The sequence below is a fragment of the Gymnogyps californianus genome, unplaced genomic scaffold, assembly GCF_018139145.2.
Source record: "Gymnogyps californianus isolate 813 unplaced genomic scaffold, ASM1813914v2 HiC_scaffold_74, whole genome shotgun sequence".
NCBI lineage: Eukaryota > Metazoa > Chordata > Aves > Accipitriformes > Cathartidae > Gymnogyps > Gymnogyps californianus.
Window position 1 is genome coordinate 24426 of NW_026114467.1, and position 20383 is coordinate 44808.

General features: G+C 39.6%; 1 protein-coding gene across 1 annotated transcript in view; it reads right to left on the minus strand.

Annotated features, from left to right (window-relative positions):
* Positions 1-8088: 8088 nt before the first annotated feature.
* LOC127029109 (proprotein convertase subtilisin/kexin type 5-like) overlaps positions 8089-20383 on the minus strand; it is a 236027-nt gene continuing 223732 nt past the window's right edge. The window contains exons 15-21 of the mRNA XM_050914753.1: positions 19442-19544; positions 18702-18895; positions 16259-16343; positions 13478-13575; positions 12782-12911; positions 11080-11195; positions 8089-8264 (exon numbers count right to left, since the gene is read on the minus strand). Coding sequence (XP_050770710.1) covers positions 8149-8264; positions 11080-11195; positions 12782-12911; positions 13478-13575; positions 16259-16343; positions 18702-18895; positions 19442-19544 — 842 coding nt within the window. The 3' untranslated portion in view covers positions 8089-8148. The remainder of the gene's footprint in view (positions 8265-11079; positions 11196-12781; positions 12912-13477; positions 13576-16258; positions 16344-18701; positions 18896-19441; positions 19545-20383) is intronic.

The window sequence follows — 20383 nt, forward strand, 5'->3', positions numbered from 1 at the left end:
ATCCTCTCCATGCTCATGCAGGTAAGACCACAGGTTACCCCGTGTGGTGTACCTTCTATCTCCTCTCTCTTGAGCAGAGGGACGCTTATTCCTAATAGCTGAGATATTGGTCTGTGCAGGTGGGAGGCAGAACTTATCCTCAAATCGCTGGAACTCTTGGGACCATTTCTCGGCTAGCGTGTCTGGCAGTTTCTCCACAGCCACGACGAGGGAGGAAGTGAGACTTTCTTCATATTGCCGAAGTCGGCGAGCCAATTCATCTACTGTTGGTCCCTCTTCATCTCTCCAGTCCATTACTGCCAATGCACTGGGATACGATGATGGTGCACTTCGTACAAACTTCCGCCACATGGGTCGTGCACATTGGACTTCATCTGGATCTGTGGGTAACTGCCCATCGTCTGGGTCATAATAAACCATCTCCCGCACGGCTAATTCCCTCAGGTACTGGATACCTTTCTCCATGGTGGTCCACTTGCCTGGGTGACATACAACATCTTCCTTGAAGGGGTACCTTTCCCTCACGCCCGATAGAAGTCGCCTCCAGAGGCTGAGGGCTTGTGTTTTTTTTCCAATTGCCTTATCAATGCCCCCTTCCCTAGAAAGGGATCCCAATTGCTTGGCTTCCTTACCCTCTAATTCCAGGCTACTAGCCCCATTGTCCCAGCATCGGAGCAACCAGGTGATAATGTGCTCGCCTGGACGACGGCTGAAATCTTTTCACATATCCCGCAGCTCACTCGGGGATAGGGATCGGGTGATTATCTCCGGTTCTGCCTCTTCCTCCTGTTCTCGTGATGACCCTGGTTCACCTTCATCCTTTGCTAAGCGAGCTGTCTTTTTTGAGTATTTCTTCTTCTGTACAGGGGCAACTGATACTGGCATGGGTTGGTTCTCTGGTTCAGCTGCAGTGCCTGTCACAGGCGTTGCAGTAACCGTAGTACCTGTTGCTGGGGTCGGAGGGGCTGCGGTGCCTGTCACGGGGGTCGAAATGGCTGCAGTGTCTGTCACGGGGGTCGGAGTGGCTGCAGCGTCTGTTGCTGGGGTCGGAGTGGCTGCAGTGCCTGTTGCTGGGGTCGGAGTGGCTGCAGTGCCTGTTGCCAGGGCTGGAGGGGCTGCAGTGGCTGTCATTTTGTTGTCAGATCCAGAGACCTTCACTTCCCCTTGAATAATGTTAAACAGGGCTCGGTAGGCATGGGCCAGGCCCCAGCACATTGCAGTGATTTGTGTCTCCCTGGAATTGTCGGGGTGACAGCATACTCTTTCCAAATGTTCTACTAGTTTTTCAGGATTCTGCACTTGTTCAAGGGTGAAGTTCCAAAACACTGGAGGTGCCCACCGTCCTAGGCATTTGCCCATGCTACCCCACACACCCTGCCACTCATAACTCTGCAGCTTTGGGGCAGATCTCTGGGGGATCCTCTTAAATAGTTGTTTAACCCTAAACAAGACCTGAACCACATTCAGGAACAAGCTAGTTTAGACTACTAAACTAATACAATACAACAAATAACAAATTCGTTTTAACACGCTCTGGTCAGATCTGTTGTTATCTCAACCCTTTACGCCCCACGTTGGGCGCCAAAAAGGCTGTCGTGGTTTAACCCCAGCCAGCAACTAAGCACCACGCAGCCGCTTCCCCCTTCCCCCTCCCAGTGGGGTGAGGAGGAGGAAAGGAAAGAAAAAAAAGTAAAACTCGTGGGTTGAGATAAGAACAGTTTAATAACTAAAGTAAAATATAATACTAACAATAGTAATAATGAAACATAATAATAATAATAGTAATGAAAAGGAATATAACAAAAAAAGGAAGGGGGGGAAGGGAAAAAAAACCCCAAACAAACAGTGATGCACAATGCAATTGCTCACCACCCGCTGACCAATGCCCAGTTAGATCCTGAGCTGCGATCCGTGCCTCCCGGCCAACTCCCCCCTGTTTATATACTGGGCATGACGTTCCATGGTATGGAATACCCCTTTGGCTAGTTCAGGTCAGCTGCCCCGGCTCTGCTCCCTCCCAGCTTCTTGCACACCTGCTTGCTGGCAGAGCATGGGAAACTGAAAAGTCCTTGGCTTAAGATAAGCGCTACTTAGCAACAACTAAAACATCGGAGTGTTATCAACATCACTCTCACACTAAATCCAAAACACAGCACTGTACCAGCTACTAATAAGAAAGTTAACTCTGTCCCAGCCAAAACCAGGACACCCTCCCATCCCCTTTGTGTTGAGATAAAGCCAGCTTTCTTTGCAACAGTTGTGGTCAGTCAAAATCTACATTATTCCCTGAGCTTCATGGGCACGTTGTTCATGCCCATCTCCTCTGAGCCTTCTTCTGTTGTAGGGGTTTATTGGTCAATCACAACAGTCAAGCTTCAGTGAACATCCAGTGCTTTTATTGAGTTTTCATGATGGAGCTATTAATTCTCCTTGGTTAAATATAGTCATGCTCTGTCAATGTTATAGCTTTTCCTCCCTAGGTTGATTGGAAAAATGGGTACTTAATCAGCTCATTTCATAACACCATAAAGCAAAGATGTCTACTGTGTTTTGTGCCAGGATGGTATTTTTTGCTTTGAAAAGTGATGTTGTTTTTCCAGAAGACCTTCAACAAATCCATCCCTCAAACACTGATAAATAAATGATTGTACATGTAGCATTCTTCTAAGCCTTGTCTTACCCATCTTTGGCAGTAAATGCATGACCTGCTTGGAAAAAAAAGAGATGTAACAAAAAACCCAGCCTTTGGTGTGGCACAGAGAGGCTGCATTTGTTGCTTACTGGAAATGCTTTATTTTAAATGCTTGGAGCCTTCTTGTCATAATATGCTTTCCTTTGACTACATTTCCCATGACAGAAGTGAAAATTTGTTACATTATTGTGCAATAAATATTACTTTCTAATCCAGAGAGAAAGTCCTTCCAGGATTGTTGTAATCATAGTGTGACTATTAAAATATAATTCTGAGAGGTTGTCTGCTACCTTTGCACAGCAGATGAACATACCTTCAATCTCATTTGCTTTAGCCTGAGGATTTGAGAGCAGTTTCTCTAAGTGAGGCCCAATATTATTGTGCTCAGAGAAATGTCCCAGGACTTACATAGGTCTGAATCCTCTGTTGCTTACCAGTGTTGAATCAAGGATGGAAATGCAGGTGTTAGTTGCAACTCCCACTGGTCAGACATGATCCTAAGATCCAGAGCTTTAGTTTGTTTTCAAGGACACTGTGTTGCTGCCCACAATTCTTTAGACCCTCTTCTATGCATGCTAAAGAGAAGGATTTAAGCCCCAACAAACTCTCATGACGGATGGTAGCAAAAAATCAAATAATTAATTTCATAAAAAATTGGAATCTCCAAAATTAGCTTAAGTAAAACAACTAAATAAAAATTATGTGAAGCAGAAATCAGTTTGCCCCTCCCCCCCCAAACAAAATGTTAATCAAAAATACACTTTCAACTATTGTTTGGTGTGGTTTCTTCATATATTGAAACTGCAAATTTGGAACAAGCTCATGCAAGTTGTTGTTGGGGTCAGTTTCTCTGTGATGAAAACTTGACTAGGGTTTTTTCTTTGTATGCTGTAAAACTTTTTTAATGCTTACTTAAAGTATTTTGCACAAACATAGAATCATAGAATCATTGAATCATAGAATGGTTTGGGTTGGAAGGGACCTTTAAAGGTCATCTAGTCCAACCCCCCTGCAATGAGCAGGGACATCTTCAACTACATCAGGTTGCTCAGAGCCCCATCCAACGTGACTTTGAATGTTTCCAGGGATGGGGCATCTACCACCTCTCTGGGCAACCTGTGCCAGTGTTTCACCACCCTCATCGTAAAAAATTTCTTCCTTATATCTAGTCTGAATCTACCCTCTTTTAGTTTAAAACCATTGCCCCTCTTCCTATCACTACAGGCCCTACTAAAAAGTTTGTCCCCATCTTTCTTATAAGCCCCCTTTAAGTATTGAAAGGCTGCAATAAGGTCTCCCCAGAGCCTTCTCTTCTCCAGGCTAAACCGCCCCAACTCTCTCAGCCTTTCCTCATAGGAGAGGTGTTCCATCCCTCTGATCATTTTTGTGGCCCTCCTCTGGACCCACTCCAACAGGTCCATGTCTTTCCTGTGCTGAGGACTCCAGAGCTGGATGCAGTACCCCAGGTGGGGTCTCACCAGAGTGGAGTAGAGGGGCAGAATCACCTCCCTTGACCTGCTGGCCATGCTTCTTTGTACGCAGCCCAGGATATGGTTGGCCTTCTGGGCTGCGAGCGCACATTGTCGGCTCATGTCCAACTTTTCACCCACCAGTACCCCCAAGTCCTTCTCTGCAGGGCTGCTCTCAATCCCTTCATCCCCCAGCCTGTATTGATACCAGGGGTTGCCCGGACTCAGGTGCAGGACCTTGCACTTGGCCTTGTTGAACCTCATGAGGTTCACATGGGCCCACTTCTGGAGCTTGTCCAGGTCCCTCTGGATGGCATGTCTTAACTAGGAGTTTCTTTAAAAAGTCATTGCTTTTTGACTTGTGATATAAATAAGGCAGAAACCAATGAGCGTATTTGGACTGATAGTATCCAGAGTCCTTTCAGACAGGGAGAAAAGTATCATTTTCTTCATGCTCAGCAGTTTCTGATCTTCCTAAAATGGTCCTTATCTGTTCTGTGTGCCAACAACACAGTATCAAATACTGAGTACTCCAAACTATTCACCATTGAATCAGAGGGGAAGGATCAATATCCTAAGTAACTATGAAGTTGGGAGCAAACTAGTTTCCTTCAATTTGAATCCCATTGCTGCAGTGATCCACTTGTATAAGTACTAGATACAGTGCTGTTTATTAATACTGCTTGCATCTGGCCACTGCTATTAAGGCATTAACAAATAACGATGTTCAAAGATTTTTGAGCTGACACTAGAAAGCCCTGTTTTTCAGCCTAAAACTCAGTTCAACATTTGCTTGTTGTGAGGCTTCACAGCTCAAAATTTAGAGATACTTTCTGTAGAGCAGACTTGTTTGGCCAGAGGTATAATGAATTTATTATCACTCTTTGTATGTTACCCATCCAAAGAAGATGAAATCTTGACAACACAAGACACTACAATTGATTTAATTTCTCACACCAGTCGGAAAATGAAGGTGGGGTGGGAGCTGAATGAAGAAGATCTTCATACAGTATCAGTGTAAGGATTAGGCCAACCTTTTTTCCTGTTGTGGTTTTACCAAACTATTGCTGAACACATGCTGTCACACATATACTTGGCTCCCAGGAGTGACAGCAAAACTGAGAACGATGGCCTAATTCTTTGTTTTAAAACAAAGTTAGTGATAGCAAGATATATAAGATATTGAAAACCATTGGCTGAAAAGCAGTTGTTCAGAAGCTTCCTTACATGGTTTCAGCAAATGTGCTTAAAACAAATCTGAATATAAGACTTCTGTAGATGAGTTGGCAATTTGGTCTCCATTCAGATTGTAGGATTAAGTGGGGCAATGAATGAGCGTATCAGCTAATGCCAATCAAGGCTCTGATCCTGAAGCGGTCATAGCTGAGTCTATATGGAGTCCTCTTGATTTAATGGGAAGGACAGCCTGCCATTTGCAAGTACACAGTCCAGTGTTGTGATTTGAGGTCAACTGAATGTGTGCATTGGCAAATGAACGGGCACCGATATCTCACTGCATAAATGGCCACATATGACTGCAAAACTGATACTTTTCTCCTAAACTGAGCCATTAGGTATTTCTGTGTCTGACCTTTTAATCCTAAGCATGCAAGAGATTAGTCTCATCACAAACTCTTATGGGTGGGAAGAAGCTAATGCTATTGTACACCAAGGTTCAGACATGGATATACTGCTACTACATGAAAGGTGTCCTCCATGGAAACCAGACATTTCTGCTCTGATAAATTCCACCACTTAAAAAACCCCAAAACCTCAATAAAAATAAACATCACTACCTTCCCAATTTGTTTCAATGACTTGTATGTAGTATCAAAGTGCTCTATGCCATAAAGCTATCTTTGCCCTTCACTAGAGATATTTTACTTATAGATTATCAACAGGAATTTAGGTTAATTTAATAGAAAAAATAAAATATGGAATAACATTGATTTTGGACAGTATCAATTACAACAGAACTACTCTATTTTACAAATAACAACTGAACATTTTCCACATGTACAGTATTTTTTTCAGTAAAAATGAATTTGGATTTAACAATGTGTCATTTTTTAAAAGAAAACAGCTATCAATTTCTTCCCTATAATAGCATTAGAGGCATTTGCAAGTATCCAAAAAAATTCTTTACAATCCATTACACAATTCAATCTCAATTATGAATATATGTCTATATATTTTATATCTATAATATTAAACTTTGAAAGCATTAAGTTCTAGTTAATAATGTTATATTGAGAAATGAGGCAGTAACAGCACAAATTAAATTCTCATAATTTTGAATGTCTGTCAGGAAGTTTGCAATGAGCTTCACAGGTCCCTCCTGTCATACAGAACCAGATGTGGGTTGTAATAGTTTATCAGCGCTTTAGTAAAGGGGGCATATAATCTCTATAGGTTTGTATCCATTCATTTATAAAACTTCCACAACAATTTTTGTGTTAAAAAAACAAGAGCCTCTTTATTTTCTAACATTTATATGCTTAAACACCAGCAATCTATTTTCTACTTGCGCGTCCTGAAAAGATAACGGAGAGAGACACTTTGTACATTTTACGTATTTTCTCCCAAAACCAGTATCTTTGAAGTTCAATTTATTGTTTTCTGCTAAATGAATGGGTTTCAAACAGTATGCTAAGCAAAGCTTAGCAAGATGAAAATATATTAAATGGAAATTTGTACTGACAGCTGTGTACCTGGTAAAGAGAGAAACACAGGGGCCCACTTCTCTTCTCACACAGACTGGTTTTACAGTGAGGTAACTCCATCGGCTTCAACAGGATTATTCCTGCTGAAATTTTTATTGCAAGTGGTTAAAAGCAGACTCAGGTCCATCATAACAAGATGGTTACACCAAGAAAACCTTTGATTTATTGACCTATATGTAATTACTCCTGGAGATGTATTTGGCACAGCTCGCTTCTTTTACAAATCCAGTCCTGTAAACACATCCTGTCGCATAGTCACACTGACATTTCTGTATGGGCACTATGAATAGCCCCACATGCCTGCAGGATCAGGTCCCTTGTTTTGTGAACATTACAAGATAACAGCACTCCTTACATGTTACCAATGTTTTCTGATTTTTTAGCATATACATTACTCTTGTTTATGCAAACCAAGAGGAATAGTATCTTTTGATTTGTTCAAACAGGAACAATGGTGGGTTTTTTTAAAAGTTTATTTGAAATAGCTTTGACAATTTTTAATTGTCAAATTAATTGTCAAATTAATTAAAAATTTTTAATTGTCAAATAAAATAAAAATCCTAGCATATCTGTTAGAGCTAGCTGTCTAAAAATCAAATCTATACGACCAAAAAAAACATTTTTGCAAAGCATATATACATACTTCATGTGATACAAAAACCAGCACACAGTAGAGAAAGTAAGAAAGAAATGTGTTTAGAAATGATCTTTTGTTTGTTTGTTTTTAATACTGTTAAAAAAGGTGCAGAACTTAGTCTAACAATGTTTCTGATTCCTTCAAGGACTCATTTCCTTAAGTTCCCCCTGTCTCTATATATAGCACAAAAAAGACTGATGCAAACGTTTTGTGTTGTTTAGTTTTAATTCATGTAAACGTGTGTTGCATTCTTGAAACACTTTTTAAACATCTTGAAGGGGAAACAAGTAGAAAAAAAAAGGGAAGAAAAAGGACCTTCAAAAAACCAGGAATAATCCTAAAGTTGACAGGAAATCAAATAATGAGTTAAACTGTAGTTTTGGCATAAAATGCTTTGGTCACACAATACTGACTCTGTGATCGTGGATGCTCAGCTCTAAACACCCAGTTATTAAAGGTAGGCGTGTCGTAGTTTTTTCATTTAAGTTCTAACAAACAGTTCACCATCTCCCCAGACAACGAGGAGGGCTTCCCCCCCCCCCCCCCATTTCTTTTTTTTAACCTTTTTCAATAATATGGATTAATCTATAAGTCTACATGAGCAGGAGGACTCTGGGAGGTGTCAGTTCACCCCTTGTGTGTACATGTTCTGCAACACAGTTGCTGAAGCACTTTCCGCTGGCACAGATTGTTCTTTTTCACCAGCATACAGAATCCTCCCTCGGCCCAGGACTCTTCCGTGGCTTCCAGAGGGCAGTGATAAGAGAAGGAGGGGAAGTTGAAGATTTGGAGAGCATGTTGTGTACAATGGCGGAAGGTTTAATTGGTCCGACAGGCAGATTTGGTTGAAGAGACCATTCAGGAGTAAGTAGGAAATTTGGTCCATCAAAATGAATTTCAGTCAACAGCATTTTTTTTCAGGAAGAAATATTATGTGGTCCGACAGGGAATGATTGGCATCCATTTGTGAAAAGGAAAAATAGATTAGAAAAAGAATAATTAGAAAACAGTGATATTTACAGCAAAGGAGGTTTTTTTCCCTCACTTTTTATGAAACAAAAGAATAAAACAATCAAATCACAGAAAAAGAATAAAACATTCTCAACAGAAATGCAAATCCTATAGAATGAGTTAGGCACGTAACCAGTGCTTGATTGTCAGGCAGTGAAATGAGACCCTCCACATCTGGTAACTTACAGAACAAGAAGACTTCTTTATTTTCCTTGGCTACCCTAGACTGTGGTGGGATCCAGTATGGTGCACTGCAATTGCCTTATGGCCCATGTGCCAATGGGCCCTTCCCATGGCAATTGCACAGGGAAGAGTGGGGGAAACAGCAGTGAGATGGAGCATTCTTGGTCTTGGGCAACTACACATGTATCCAAAGTAAGCATACAGGCCCATGAGTTGAGAAATAATGCTAGGTTGCACAATTTTGGTATAACCTCTCTGACTTGGATACTGCAATAAAAATTTTCAGTGCACAGGACCTCCTCAATTCTGTTCAAGACTAAGTAGTTTTGTAAGACATCAATACATCGTATTTCTGTGCATTTTGCTCTAATGCCACTTCATATCTGAATTCATATTCATCAACAGTATTTACACTGGGGGAAGAGTAGAGCATTTGTTTGCATGTGGTGAAAAAAAGCACTATATAAAATGTCAAAGATAAAGGTGGGAATTTCAGGCATACAAACTTCCTTCACCTGAACTCTTTCTGCTGTACATAGACTAAGAAAGTAACTTCCACCCTCAGTGATATTTCTTTCTGTAAACTCTCTGGAGTCGGTTGAGATTTATGTTATACTGTTTTTGGCTGGGATGGATAGAATTAATTTTCTTCATAGTAGCTTGTATGGGGCTATGTTTTGGATTTGTGAACCAAAACAGTGTTGATAACATAGGGATGTTTTAACTATTGCTGAACAGTGCTTACTTATGCTTATGTCAAGGCCTTTTCTGCTTCTCACTCTGCCCCCCCAGCAAGTAGGCTGGGGGTGCACAAGAAGTTGGGAGGGGACACAGCTGGGACAGCTGACCCCAACTGACCAAAGGGATATTCCATACCATATGACGTCATGCTCAGCATATAAAGCTGGGGGGTAGAAGAAGGAAGGGGGGACGTTTGGAGTGATGGCGTTTGTCTTCCCAAGTAACCATTACATGTGATGGAGCCCTGCTTTCCTGGAGATGGCTGAACACCTGCCTGCCGATGGGAAGTGGTGAATGAATTCCTTGTTTTGCTTTGCTTGTGCGTGCAGCTTTGCTTTCCCTATTAAACTGTCTTTATCTCAACCCACGAGTTTTCTCACTTTTACTCTTCCGATTCTCTCCCCCATCCCATTTGTGGTGAGAGTGAATGAGCAGCTGTGTGGTGCTTAGCTGCCTTCTGGGGTTAAATCATAACACATGTACAAATGAGGACAGATTTATCCTAGCATATTAAATACCAAACTGATATGTCAAATGTTTGCACTGCAGTATTAAACTGCAATATATTACTGAGACTGTGGTTGCCCAAAAGCTCATAACATTGAACTTGCTTTTCATTTGTCCATCTGTATCTGACCTTCTCTGGACTAATTCTAGATTACAGTGACACTTTTTCTAATATCCTGATATGAAAAGTCCTTATGACTGGTTTACTTCTGTACCTGTAATGTGACTTTACACTGGACAGGATACTTTTCAAAGTTTGAAGGCCTAAAAATCATCAGGAGCTGTAAAGGTCCACAGAAACAAGACTCAGCTGTGCCTTTTTTTTTTTTTTTTTTTGATAAAACTCTTATTAAATCCAGATGGAGTGAGCTGGACCCAAGAGTCAATGTTAGCTTTTACTACTTTTGATGTTGGATATTTTTTCACACTTTTTAACACCAGGCTTTGTTCTGATATGATTTTCCTGTTGGACTGTACTAGGTGGACTGCATCGACAAGTAATTCACATAGCAACACTTTTAGGGAAGCATGACATTATCTAAGTGTTTGTATAACTGTGACATTTGAAAGGAATGAATAGTAGTGAATAATTAAGCCAATCCTTTCCAGTAAGAATGATATCTTGGTTGCCTCAGAGAACTTGAAGAAAGTTCAAGTCTCTATCACAAATTGAGTGCTTCCTATTCAAAATCCTTTTTTTCCTCTTGCTACCCTTTCACATCATTCAAGCAATAGTACAGATACTTAAAATAATTTTTACTTATAAGCATTTTCACAGTTTAAAATGGCAAAATAGATAAATGTGATTCTATTGACAGTACACTAGGGTCTTCATATAAAAATTCTTTTGAAAGCAATGACTTTTAAAAAACAGATAATAAAGGAAGAGTAGGTTGTTGTGGGGGGGAATTATTTTTTGAAAATTCAGGTGAAGTGTGACTAATCCTATTAATACACACTAATGTAGTTTTCTCCTTTTCATAAACCTGAAAACATTAAGAAATAATGTTGACCTCAGATCAAGAATATAACAAAAGAAAGACTGAACCAACCCAATACATATAAAAGAAGAAGCTGGAAGTGATAAAATGGATCTTTTCAGAGAATTGCACTCACCATCCTTGCAGATTGTTCCCACTGTGCAGACACCAGTGTCTAGGTTAAAGCCACTTGGACAGCTCGTACAGTTTCTGTCTCCTTGACCGCTGCAATCCAAACAGCTGGCATCACACCTGAAAGACAGCAGCAGAGGTTAACCTTATGGCCACTCATCAAATGCAAGAGTTCCCAAGATACCTCTTGTTTACTGCAAAGGACTTGTTTGCTGTTTCCAACTGTATCAGTTGTTATCATAGCAACGACAACCATCACCACCTACTCCTGCAACTCAGTCCTGCTTCTTTCTTCCAACCACTCTTTATTCACACTTTTTTTATTAAATAGATGCATTACTCTAGCATTTTGGAATTATGCAGAAGTAATCAATAAAGATATTAAATGGATTGTGTATCTATGCAAGGGATGAGCTCAAAGCCACAGGATGGAAAAGACTGGCCTGTTGCCCAGTCCTTTCATCACCCTTCTGGCTGCATCATATGTTGTGTATTGATTGGGTTTTTTGTGGTAAAATCTAACAAATTGTGATTCCGTTCCTGCCCTGAACTCAATGCAAGCCAATAATAAATGATTCCAAAGGGCCTGTAGTATTTGTTTAAGGAAAAACAGAATAGAAAAAAAATGTCCCTTCCTTGTATAGCACAACCTTGTCCAAGACTTATCCACCCATTTGTACACTGAGTCAGATGAGCTATTCTGGACACCAGCCTGATATTATATTTGTGTCATGTTTGTGTTTGTGCAGCTGAAATGGTCCTTATGAATAACAATTAACTTGCAGTTAAAAATCAGAGTTTGACTTTTTTGGTTTGTTATTGTGAAACACAGCTGCTCTGCTAGATCTGTAAATTCTACATTCCTATGCACATCTACTCAGATTCTCACTACAAACTTTTTAAAGTTAAGGACACACATATATGCTTTCCTGGTTTTGGCTGGGATAGAGTTAATTTTCTTCCTAGTAGCTGGTACAGTGCTGTGTTTTGGATTTAGGATGAAAAGAATGTTGATAACACACTGATGTTTTAGTCGTTGCTAAGCAGTGTTTATACTAAGTCAAGGACTTCTCAGCTTCTCATACTGCCCTGCCAGTGGAGGCTGGGGGTGCACAAGAAGTTGGGAGGGGACACAGCCAGGACAGCTGACCCAAACGAGCCAAAGGGGTATTCCATACCATATGATGTCATGCCCAGTATATAAACTGGGGAAGTTGGCCAGGGGACTCCACGGCTTGGGGATTGGCTGGGCACCGGTCAGCGGGTGGTGAGCAATTGTATTGTGCATCACTGGTTTTGTATATTCTATTATTATTATTTTCCCTTCCTTTTCTGTCCTATTAAACTGTCTTTATCTCAACCCACGAGTTTTACTTTTTTTTTTTAGATTCTCTCCCCCATCCCACTGGGGTGGGGGGAGTGAGCGAGTGGCTGCATGGTGCTTAGTTGCCGGCTGGGGTTAAACCACAACATATGCACAAGAAAAAAAAAACACTTTTAAAAGACCTGCATGAGTATAATTGACATCAAAGTAAATAAATAAATAAATACATACCCTTTCCCTTTATTTGCTTAGTATGCAATATATTTTCCTATTTTTTAATGTCAGCAGTTTTATGTTCTCATAACTATTATTTATCTTTTCATACACAATAATAACTAATATGCTGCCAAACATATATTAGCCACTGAAGAACTGATCATACCTTTTGCAGGTTTTGTATCTACTTTCAGTAGAGTGATCAAGGTAATAACCACTACTACAGGATTGCACACATCTTCCATCTTCCATAAAATAACCCTGTGTGCAGTTTATACAAGCATCTACTCCAGCACCTTAAACCAGAGAGAAAATACACTGCATTACTGGCTAGTTCCTACTATTGTCTAATAGACACCATCTCTAACTGTAACAAAACCTTATCATAATTTTAGAGGCCATGTTCTACTTTTACCTTACTTCCTTTCTGCCACTATGTATTGCAAACAGTAATATCAAGCAATAAAGATACATGATTAGAATAAACTATATAATTTCAGAATAAACTACATAATTTCAGTATCTCTTTCTGAAAAAATAGGATATTGGTAGTTCTAAAGCTGTCACAATATCTATCAATCATTGCTTTTTTCCAGAAAGAAAATGGAGGGCATGATTGGAAATTAGAATGAGCTCCATTAAAAGCAAAGAAATGAGCGTATGTGCACTTTCAACTAGAAAATGTAGATTTTCATATTAGCTGAAACTCTGCCATACTTAAAATATATTAAAGAACTACCAAGAGAATAAAGATTTTACATGTCAGGAATCATGCTGTACTGAAACTATGTATAATAAGATAAAATCAGAGGTAAAAAATATAGAGGAAATAAAAAAAAGCAAATAAGTGTCAGGGAGGTACCTGCACATGTCGCACAGGAATGGTGACACGGTTCACATTCCCTACCATTATGATATTTTCCTTCTTCACAGTGGATAGCACATTTGGTGCCATGCAAACTATTGTAAAAAGGAAAAAAAGCACAGTGCTTGAGCTCTGAGCAGATAACAGCGACAGAAGACAAGCAGCTCATTCACAAATCAGTAGTTCTCTTTTAATAAAAGAGCAACTCAAATATTAGGGTTCACCAGCTACTTTCATTGGTCTTATTTTATAAATTTAGAGATGGTAATCACTTCAAGTGGGAATGAAATGCAGTTTTGCCTATGGTGAAATACAACAGCTGTTTACAAAGTCATAGTAAATACTACCAAGTAGTAGAGGACGGAAAAAAATAAACAATGCCAAAGAATACTGAAAAATCAGGCATGGAAAACACAATTGCCCATGAGGAATTTGGCACAGGGGCAGCACCACTGCATTAAAAAAAAAAAAAATACTAAAGGACTTGTTAACAAGATCTCATGCTTGCTTCTCTTGAAAGACCAGCAGTATCTCCTGATACCATGCTACAGCACAGGCTAAGATTAGATTCACAATTAAGGTAATCACCTCTTTCTGCAATAGCAGTTTTCTTTCAAATCTCTTAACTGAATACCAGTTCTGCATAGGTTGGGAGATTTGTCAAGATTACAGCTAGAGGTATTCTGCCTGCAGGCACTTTTGAGTGATAGTACAAAATAGTGAGTAACAGAAAAAAGGATAGCATAGAGTCACATTTCCATGCTTCTCTAAGTAGCTTTCATGTTATAAGGTGCCTAGAGCAGGGGGGGTTTCTTAAGCTAGGACTTCTCTGACATGTTTGCCATCTTCTGTGGAATCTCAGCTTTCATCCAATTTAGCCATATCTCAAAATGCCCTGTAGCTCTAGGGAGTACCACCCAAAGTGGGTGTTAATCTTCTTTTACAGACTGGATCCAATAAAAGTTATGCGTGCTCGGCACTACTGGAAATTTTCAGGAGTGCATATGATCCCAGTTTGGAAAGAAAAATAGTTTAAATTAGTAATTCAACAAATGCAGCAAAACTTGCTTGATTATTATTTTTCCTCAGCCACACATCTCAAAGTACTTTACAAGGCAGGTAGAATTATCATGTTTTTACAGATGGAAAAAACTAATGATTTGCCCAAGTTTAGTTAATGGGCTAATAACAGGATCAGAACTCAAATCCAGGTCTCCCAAGTCCCATCCAGTGCCCTGCCCATAGATAACTCTGCCAAGAAAGTGCAGCAAGTGTTGAACAATTGGGGAATACGAAATGCATGTCCTGCAAGGCTCCATTTATTTGTTACACCTACACAGTATTCTTTATAAACATTACCAAAAACAGTCTCAGCTTGCTAATATTGCCCAAGAAACATGAAATTTGGGTTCTTCTCAGTTTTTTTTTTTCCTTCAGTTTCTCTTCTCCTGCAGAATAGGCTTGTCTCCTTTCTTCAATGGTGCTACAAGCTAATGTTTGTGTTATTTGACAGGGAAGTACATAATCTCATTTCCTGAGAAATAAAGAAAATGTGGGCATAGCTTTTTTTTTTTTTTAGAGACCATGTCCTATAAAGTTGCAAAGTTGTAATCTTGGGTCTTCTGATATATTTTGCCTATTGTAGGAACTTCTAAATTGCTACTTTACTAATCTGATTTCTCAGATACACAGAATGCCATGCTGAGTCTGTTAAAATTCTCTAAAATCTTAATATGGATTGCAAATTTAATTCCACTTTAAGAGGGAAATAGATACTCCTATTTCACAGAGAGTATAAATAGACTGATGTTCTGATTTGATTCCGTGCTTTCCTTCCCATTAGATCATACTTCCTCTTTAAAGGGTCACTTTTAAAAAATAGATATATTTGTAATAAGAATTGTGCAGGCACTTAAAAAAAAAATCTAAATGCAACATAAATACAGAGAAATGAAGATTCCTTTACAAAATGTAAAGGAATCTAGCTATCGATGTTGTGGAAACAACATTCAGCTTTTACTAACTGAAAGATGAAAATCCACTTTGACAGAGGGTAAGAGCTCAATGTTAAAACATTCATAGAACACCTGTATTCTGAAAGAATCCCTACAGATACTGATTTCATATTTTTAGTGGCATAAAGCCAGCATACAGTCCTTTATGAATTTTATAAGATTTTTGACCTTTGCTGCTTGGAACAAAAGATAATTCATTCATAAAGGAGCTTGAAATGTGTACTGCTTCTTTGTGGACTTTATCTCTCAGTTTCAGGAATTATTAAGTCCTCCTACCAAGAAAAAACATCCACTGCTATTCAATATATGTGCACATTATATCATAATAGAATTGAGACTAAGATACTTGAGATAAATGAATGATTGGATGTATGAGGACATACAATAAAGACAAGAAAATAGTTTCTATCACAGGAATGAATCAGAAGGATTAATACAGTTCACCAGCTCTACTTCTAAAATAATCCTCAACTGCCACACTGTAGGTCAAAAAAAGGAAGAAGTTAGCTTTCCATATGACTGTGGCTTCTATTTTACTTGAAATGAAAGGTCTTCTAAAAATCCATTATTAGCCATAATGGCACAAGAAAATACTATATTAAAATCTAAACAGCAATGGAACACATGAAATGAGGACCACTCAAGGTTAAATAAATGAGGACCACTCAAGGTTAAATATCTATGTAACTGTCTTTGTTATGTATCCATAGACTCGTAAGCCTCTTCAGGTATTTGTATTTAGTTACATCCATCATTTCCTTACCTTAGGCCATGTGTGCATTCTGTGCAGATTTGGAATTCAACACATATCTTACAGTTTTCACTGCATTTTCGGCAAACAATCTTATCTACAAAGGAAAAAAGAAAACAGCCCAGAAAACCCTGGTCAGTTATATTTCATAAAATCATACGGGTAAATTATTACATGACTCATTGCTTTCTAGCTTGACATCAGGAATGGAAGCAGCAAGCTACACTAAAATAGCTATAATCTGCTATCATTAGCTTTTCCCATCAAGCATCAGTTTAAACTATGTCTAAACATTTGAAGTAATAGTTGTACCCTTACAAAAAAAAAAATCATGCTTTGAGTTTGATAAAAAACCTTCATAATTGTATTTAATGTATATTAACTATTTATAATATGGAATTAAATAGTCTTTTCATATAGCAGCAATATACAGTGATGAATGCAAATGTGTTCCAGTGACCCTCCTGCAATTTACCTCTTACGCCTTCCATACAAGCAACCTGTCCTGTCTTACCTGATTTGGTGTTCAAGGACACGCCTGCACAAACACTTCTGATCTTAACAAAATGAGGACATAAATTACTTAAGACCTGCCTTTTCATCTCAAAACCTCCCTACTTGAAGAGATCTCTCTCCCTTTCTGTCTTCAGACCTCCTACCTTTTGAAATACTGTGGTGGGTTAGCCTTGGTTAACAGCCAAACTCTCACTCAGCTGCTCACTCACACCACACACACCCCCCAAGCAGGACAGGGGGGAGAAAATAGGAAGAAAAGGAACAAGAATGCTCATGGGTTGAGATAAAGACAGGGAGATCACTTACCAGTTACCATTGCAGGCAAAACAGACTCAAGGAAAATTAACTTAATTTATTGCCAATTAAAATTAAAAATTAATTACTAATTCAGATAGTGGGAAACAAAAAGACAAACATTAAAACAACACCTTTCCTCCCCCTTTTCCCAGGCTCAACTTCACTCCTGACTCCTCTACTCCCCCAAGCAGCATGGGGGGGGGAAGAGGGGTGTTATGATCAGTACATAGCAGTCTCTCTGATGTTCCTTCTTTCCCACACTTTTATTCTGCTCCAGCACGGGTTCTCCACAGGCTACAGTCCAATCAGAAAAATCTGCTCTGGTGTGGGTTCTCCATGGGTGGCAGTTCCCTCAGGAATATCCATCTGCTCTAGCATCGGTCCTCCATGGGCTGCACAAAATATCTGCCATGGAGCACCTCCACCTCCTTTCTCTGACCTTGGTGTTCCCTCTATTGTTTCTCACTCTTTTTGTTCCCTCTTACCATCCAGCATTTTCTACCTTTTCTTAAATATGTTTTCACAGAGGTGCCATAAACTGCTGATTGGCTCAACTTTGGCCTGCAGTGGGGTCATTGCTCAGCCAGTTAGAACCAGCTGTGTCTGGCACAGGGCAGCCCCTTACCTCTTCCCACAGAAGCTACTCTGGTAGCCCCCCACTACCAAAACCTTGCCACATACACCCAATACAGTTGCAGTGCCATGTACCTCTCTGAGAAGAAAAACTTGACGTTCCTATTTAATCCTAAATTTTCATCTATCCATCTTGATTGGGTGGAAGGGAATTACCTTCACTGTAGTTTTCCACAGTGAAAATGGAAAAAAAACCCTAGTACCTGCTCTTGCTAATCCTTGAAAATGAATGCACAGTTTCATGATACAGAAAGCAAAAAGGTATCCAGTTGAACAAAGCTCTCAAGCACATATTTATCTTTTAAGCATGTGTCTAAAGCTAACTGAAGTCAGTGGATTTTAAGCACGTGATTGAATATATGTCTAAGTATTTTTGCTAGCCAAAGCTGGAAATTAAACACGGGCACTCTACTTGGCAATCACAGGAGGAAACTGAAGCCAGGTGTCTCACATGGCAGACAATTACTGCTCTTGGGTAATCACATCACTGCAGGTACTTAAGTCTGCCAGAAATATATTTACAAGCACTTTTTACATCTGAGGACTCTATTTTTTTTTTAGAGCACCAGTTCAGTGGCCATGCAGGATTTTTCATCTGTCTCTTCTATGTGCACAAGGTCTTGATGGTGCCACAGCATTTAAGTTTGGGGGAATGGGGAATGCCTCATGTTCAGAATTTGGGTGCTGCCCATCCCTTTCTGGAGTAGTGATAACCCATTCTGTCCTACAGCTGACTTGTTCTTGAACTGCCCTTGTTCTGCTACTGTTACTCCCAGCCACAAGCAGAAAAGATATCCTACCACAAAGCATGATTTTTAAAATCAAGGCAGATTCCCAGGTTAATTTTTGAGGAGGTTATTGATCACACTTGGCATCTAACAACTTATTAAGAGAAGTAGGATAAGAGATAAATACATCAACATACACCTTCCTTGCTTGTAAGTATTCCAGCGACCTTCCCAGACCAAATTCTGTAGCCCACAATAAAGAAACAATAAGAAATACTAACTCTTATCCAGGTAAAACCCATCGGGGCAGTTGGTAATACAGCTATTGGTTACTTCATTCAGGTAGTAGCCAGATTTACAGGTCATGCACTGGTCACTATGGCTTCCAACACAGGTTTCACAATTGGGTGAGCATTTTTTACAGCGTTTCTTGTCTGCATTGTAGTGACCAGGTGGGCAGGTTGAAACACAGATCCTGCAGACAGCAGGGAAGAAAAGGTAGAGTTGTTAATGAAATAGCCTGCCACCAAATTCCTGGACCATGACTGCAAAGCAGAAGTATTTCTCAGCGTTCCTGCTTTTCTAATGATCACGTTTACCAAAATGTAATCCTCCCAAGCATTGCATCAATCTGCCTCTTCTCTTATAGGCTGTTTTGTTTTCCTACAGCATATGCTATCTCACTGGCAAATGCCTTGTCAGACAGTCATATGGTATCATTTTTAACCATCTACATCTCTTCCTATCTTGTACAAACTCAATCACAGAAGCTATAGTAGCTATCACAGTTATATATATAGCCACCTTATGAAAAATAATCAAGAGATGAGGAAATAATCAGGGAAGGGTGTTTGAAAGCTGTACTTTAAATTCTGATTAGCTATTTTTTTTCAACTCCTAAGAAAAATTGTCAAATTCAGAGGAAAATAAATTATCCATGACTGCAGCAAAGAGAAGAGGAAAGGAATTTATGATATACACCAAGGAATCTACAAAGTAAAGATTTTTCTCTTGGTCCTACCGTGTGTTGTTCTTAGATTTGTAGTAGTAGTGCAGACAGTCAGTACAATGATCTGGTCCTGGCCCATCACACCCTACTTTACTGCATTCTGCATTGCAGGGACCTATAATAAAACCAAAAATCCGGGGGGGGGGGGGGAGGGAACACTTCTCATTCAGTACTTAGTACCCTTTAAAACACAGTATTTTAATGCAGAATGCAATTACTCTGTTTCCCCATGTGATCTGAAGTCCAAATAGTAATTTGGCTCCACTGAAAAGAGAAGGATTTTAGTATCTGAAGACTTTTGCAGATCTGGGCCTCAGTAACTACCCACAGTGATTTATAATATTTTAGCAAGCATGGCATCCACTATAGTATCTATCAGAAATTATTTCTGGATCCAAACATATGCTTTCCTAATGAGTAACAAATAATTTTGATTTTTATTCAGAGATGTTCAAAGGCTTCTGGAATTCATGATAAGGAATGATTAGCAACATCATCGTCACAAGCAGGTCAACATAAATGACAAATAACATGATTAGTGGCTACTCTGGTTACTAAGTGGGTGACAATTGGTCCAGGTAGCTACCACAACCAAAGTGAACCAGCCCCCAGGGTCCAGACTAGCTTCCCTCTGTGCTGCTACATGCCTTAGCTAACTAATCTTCCACCTCACCTGAACCTCATGTTTACAGTTTTCAAATAGATCCTTCCAGCTAAGGGAGGACTGTTGAATCCTGCCTTTACATATGAGGAACAGGGTATGCAGGTAAACTCATAACTATTTTAGGATCATTGCTCTCTGGTGAATGAAATGCTTTGAGTTTGCCAGCCTCCTCGAGATTCCTCTTAACATCAGGCAAACTTGAAGTAAAGTGAGTTTGTTTCATACAACAAAAGCATAAGAAGTTAGCAACCTTTACATCAGAGATACAAGTTACACGTTGTTGGTATTAT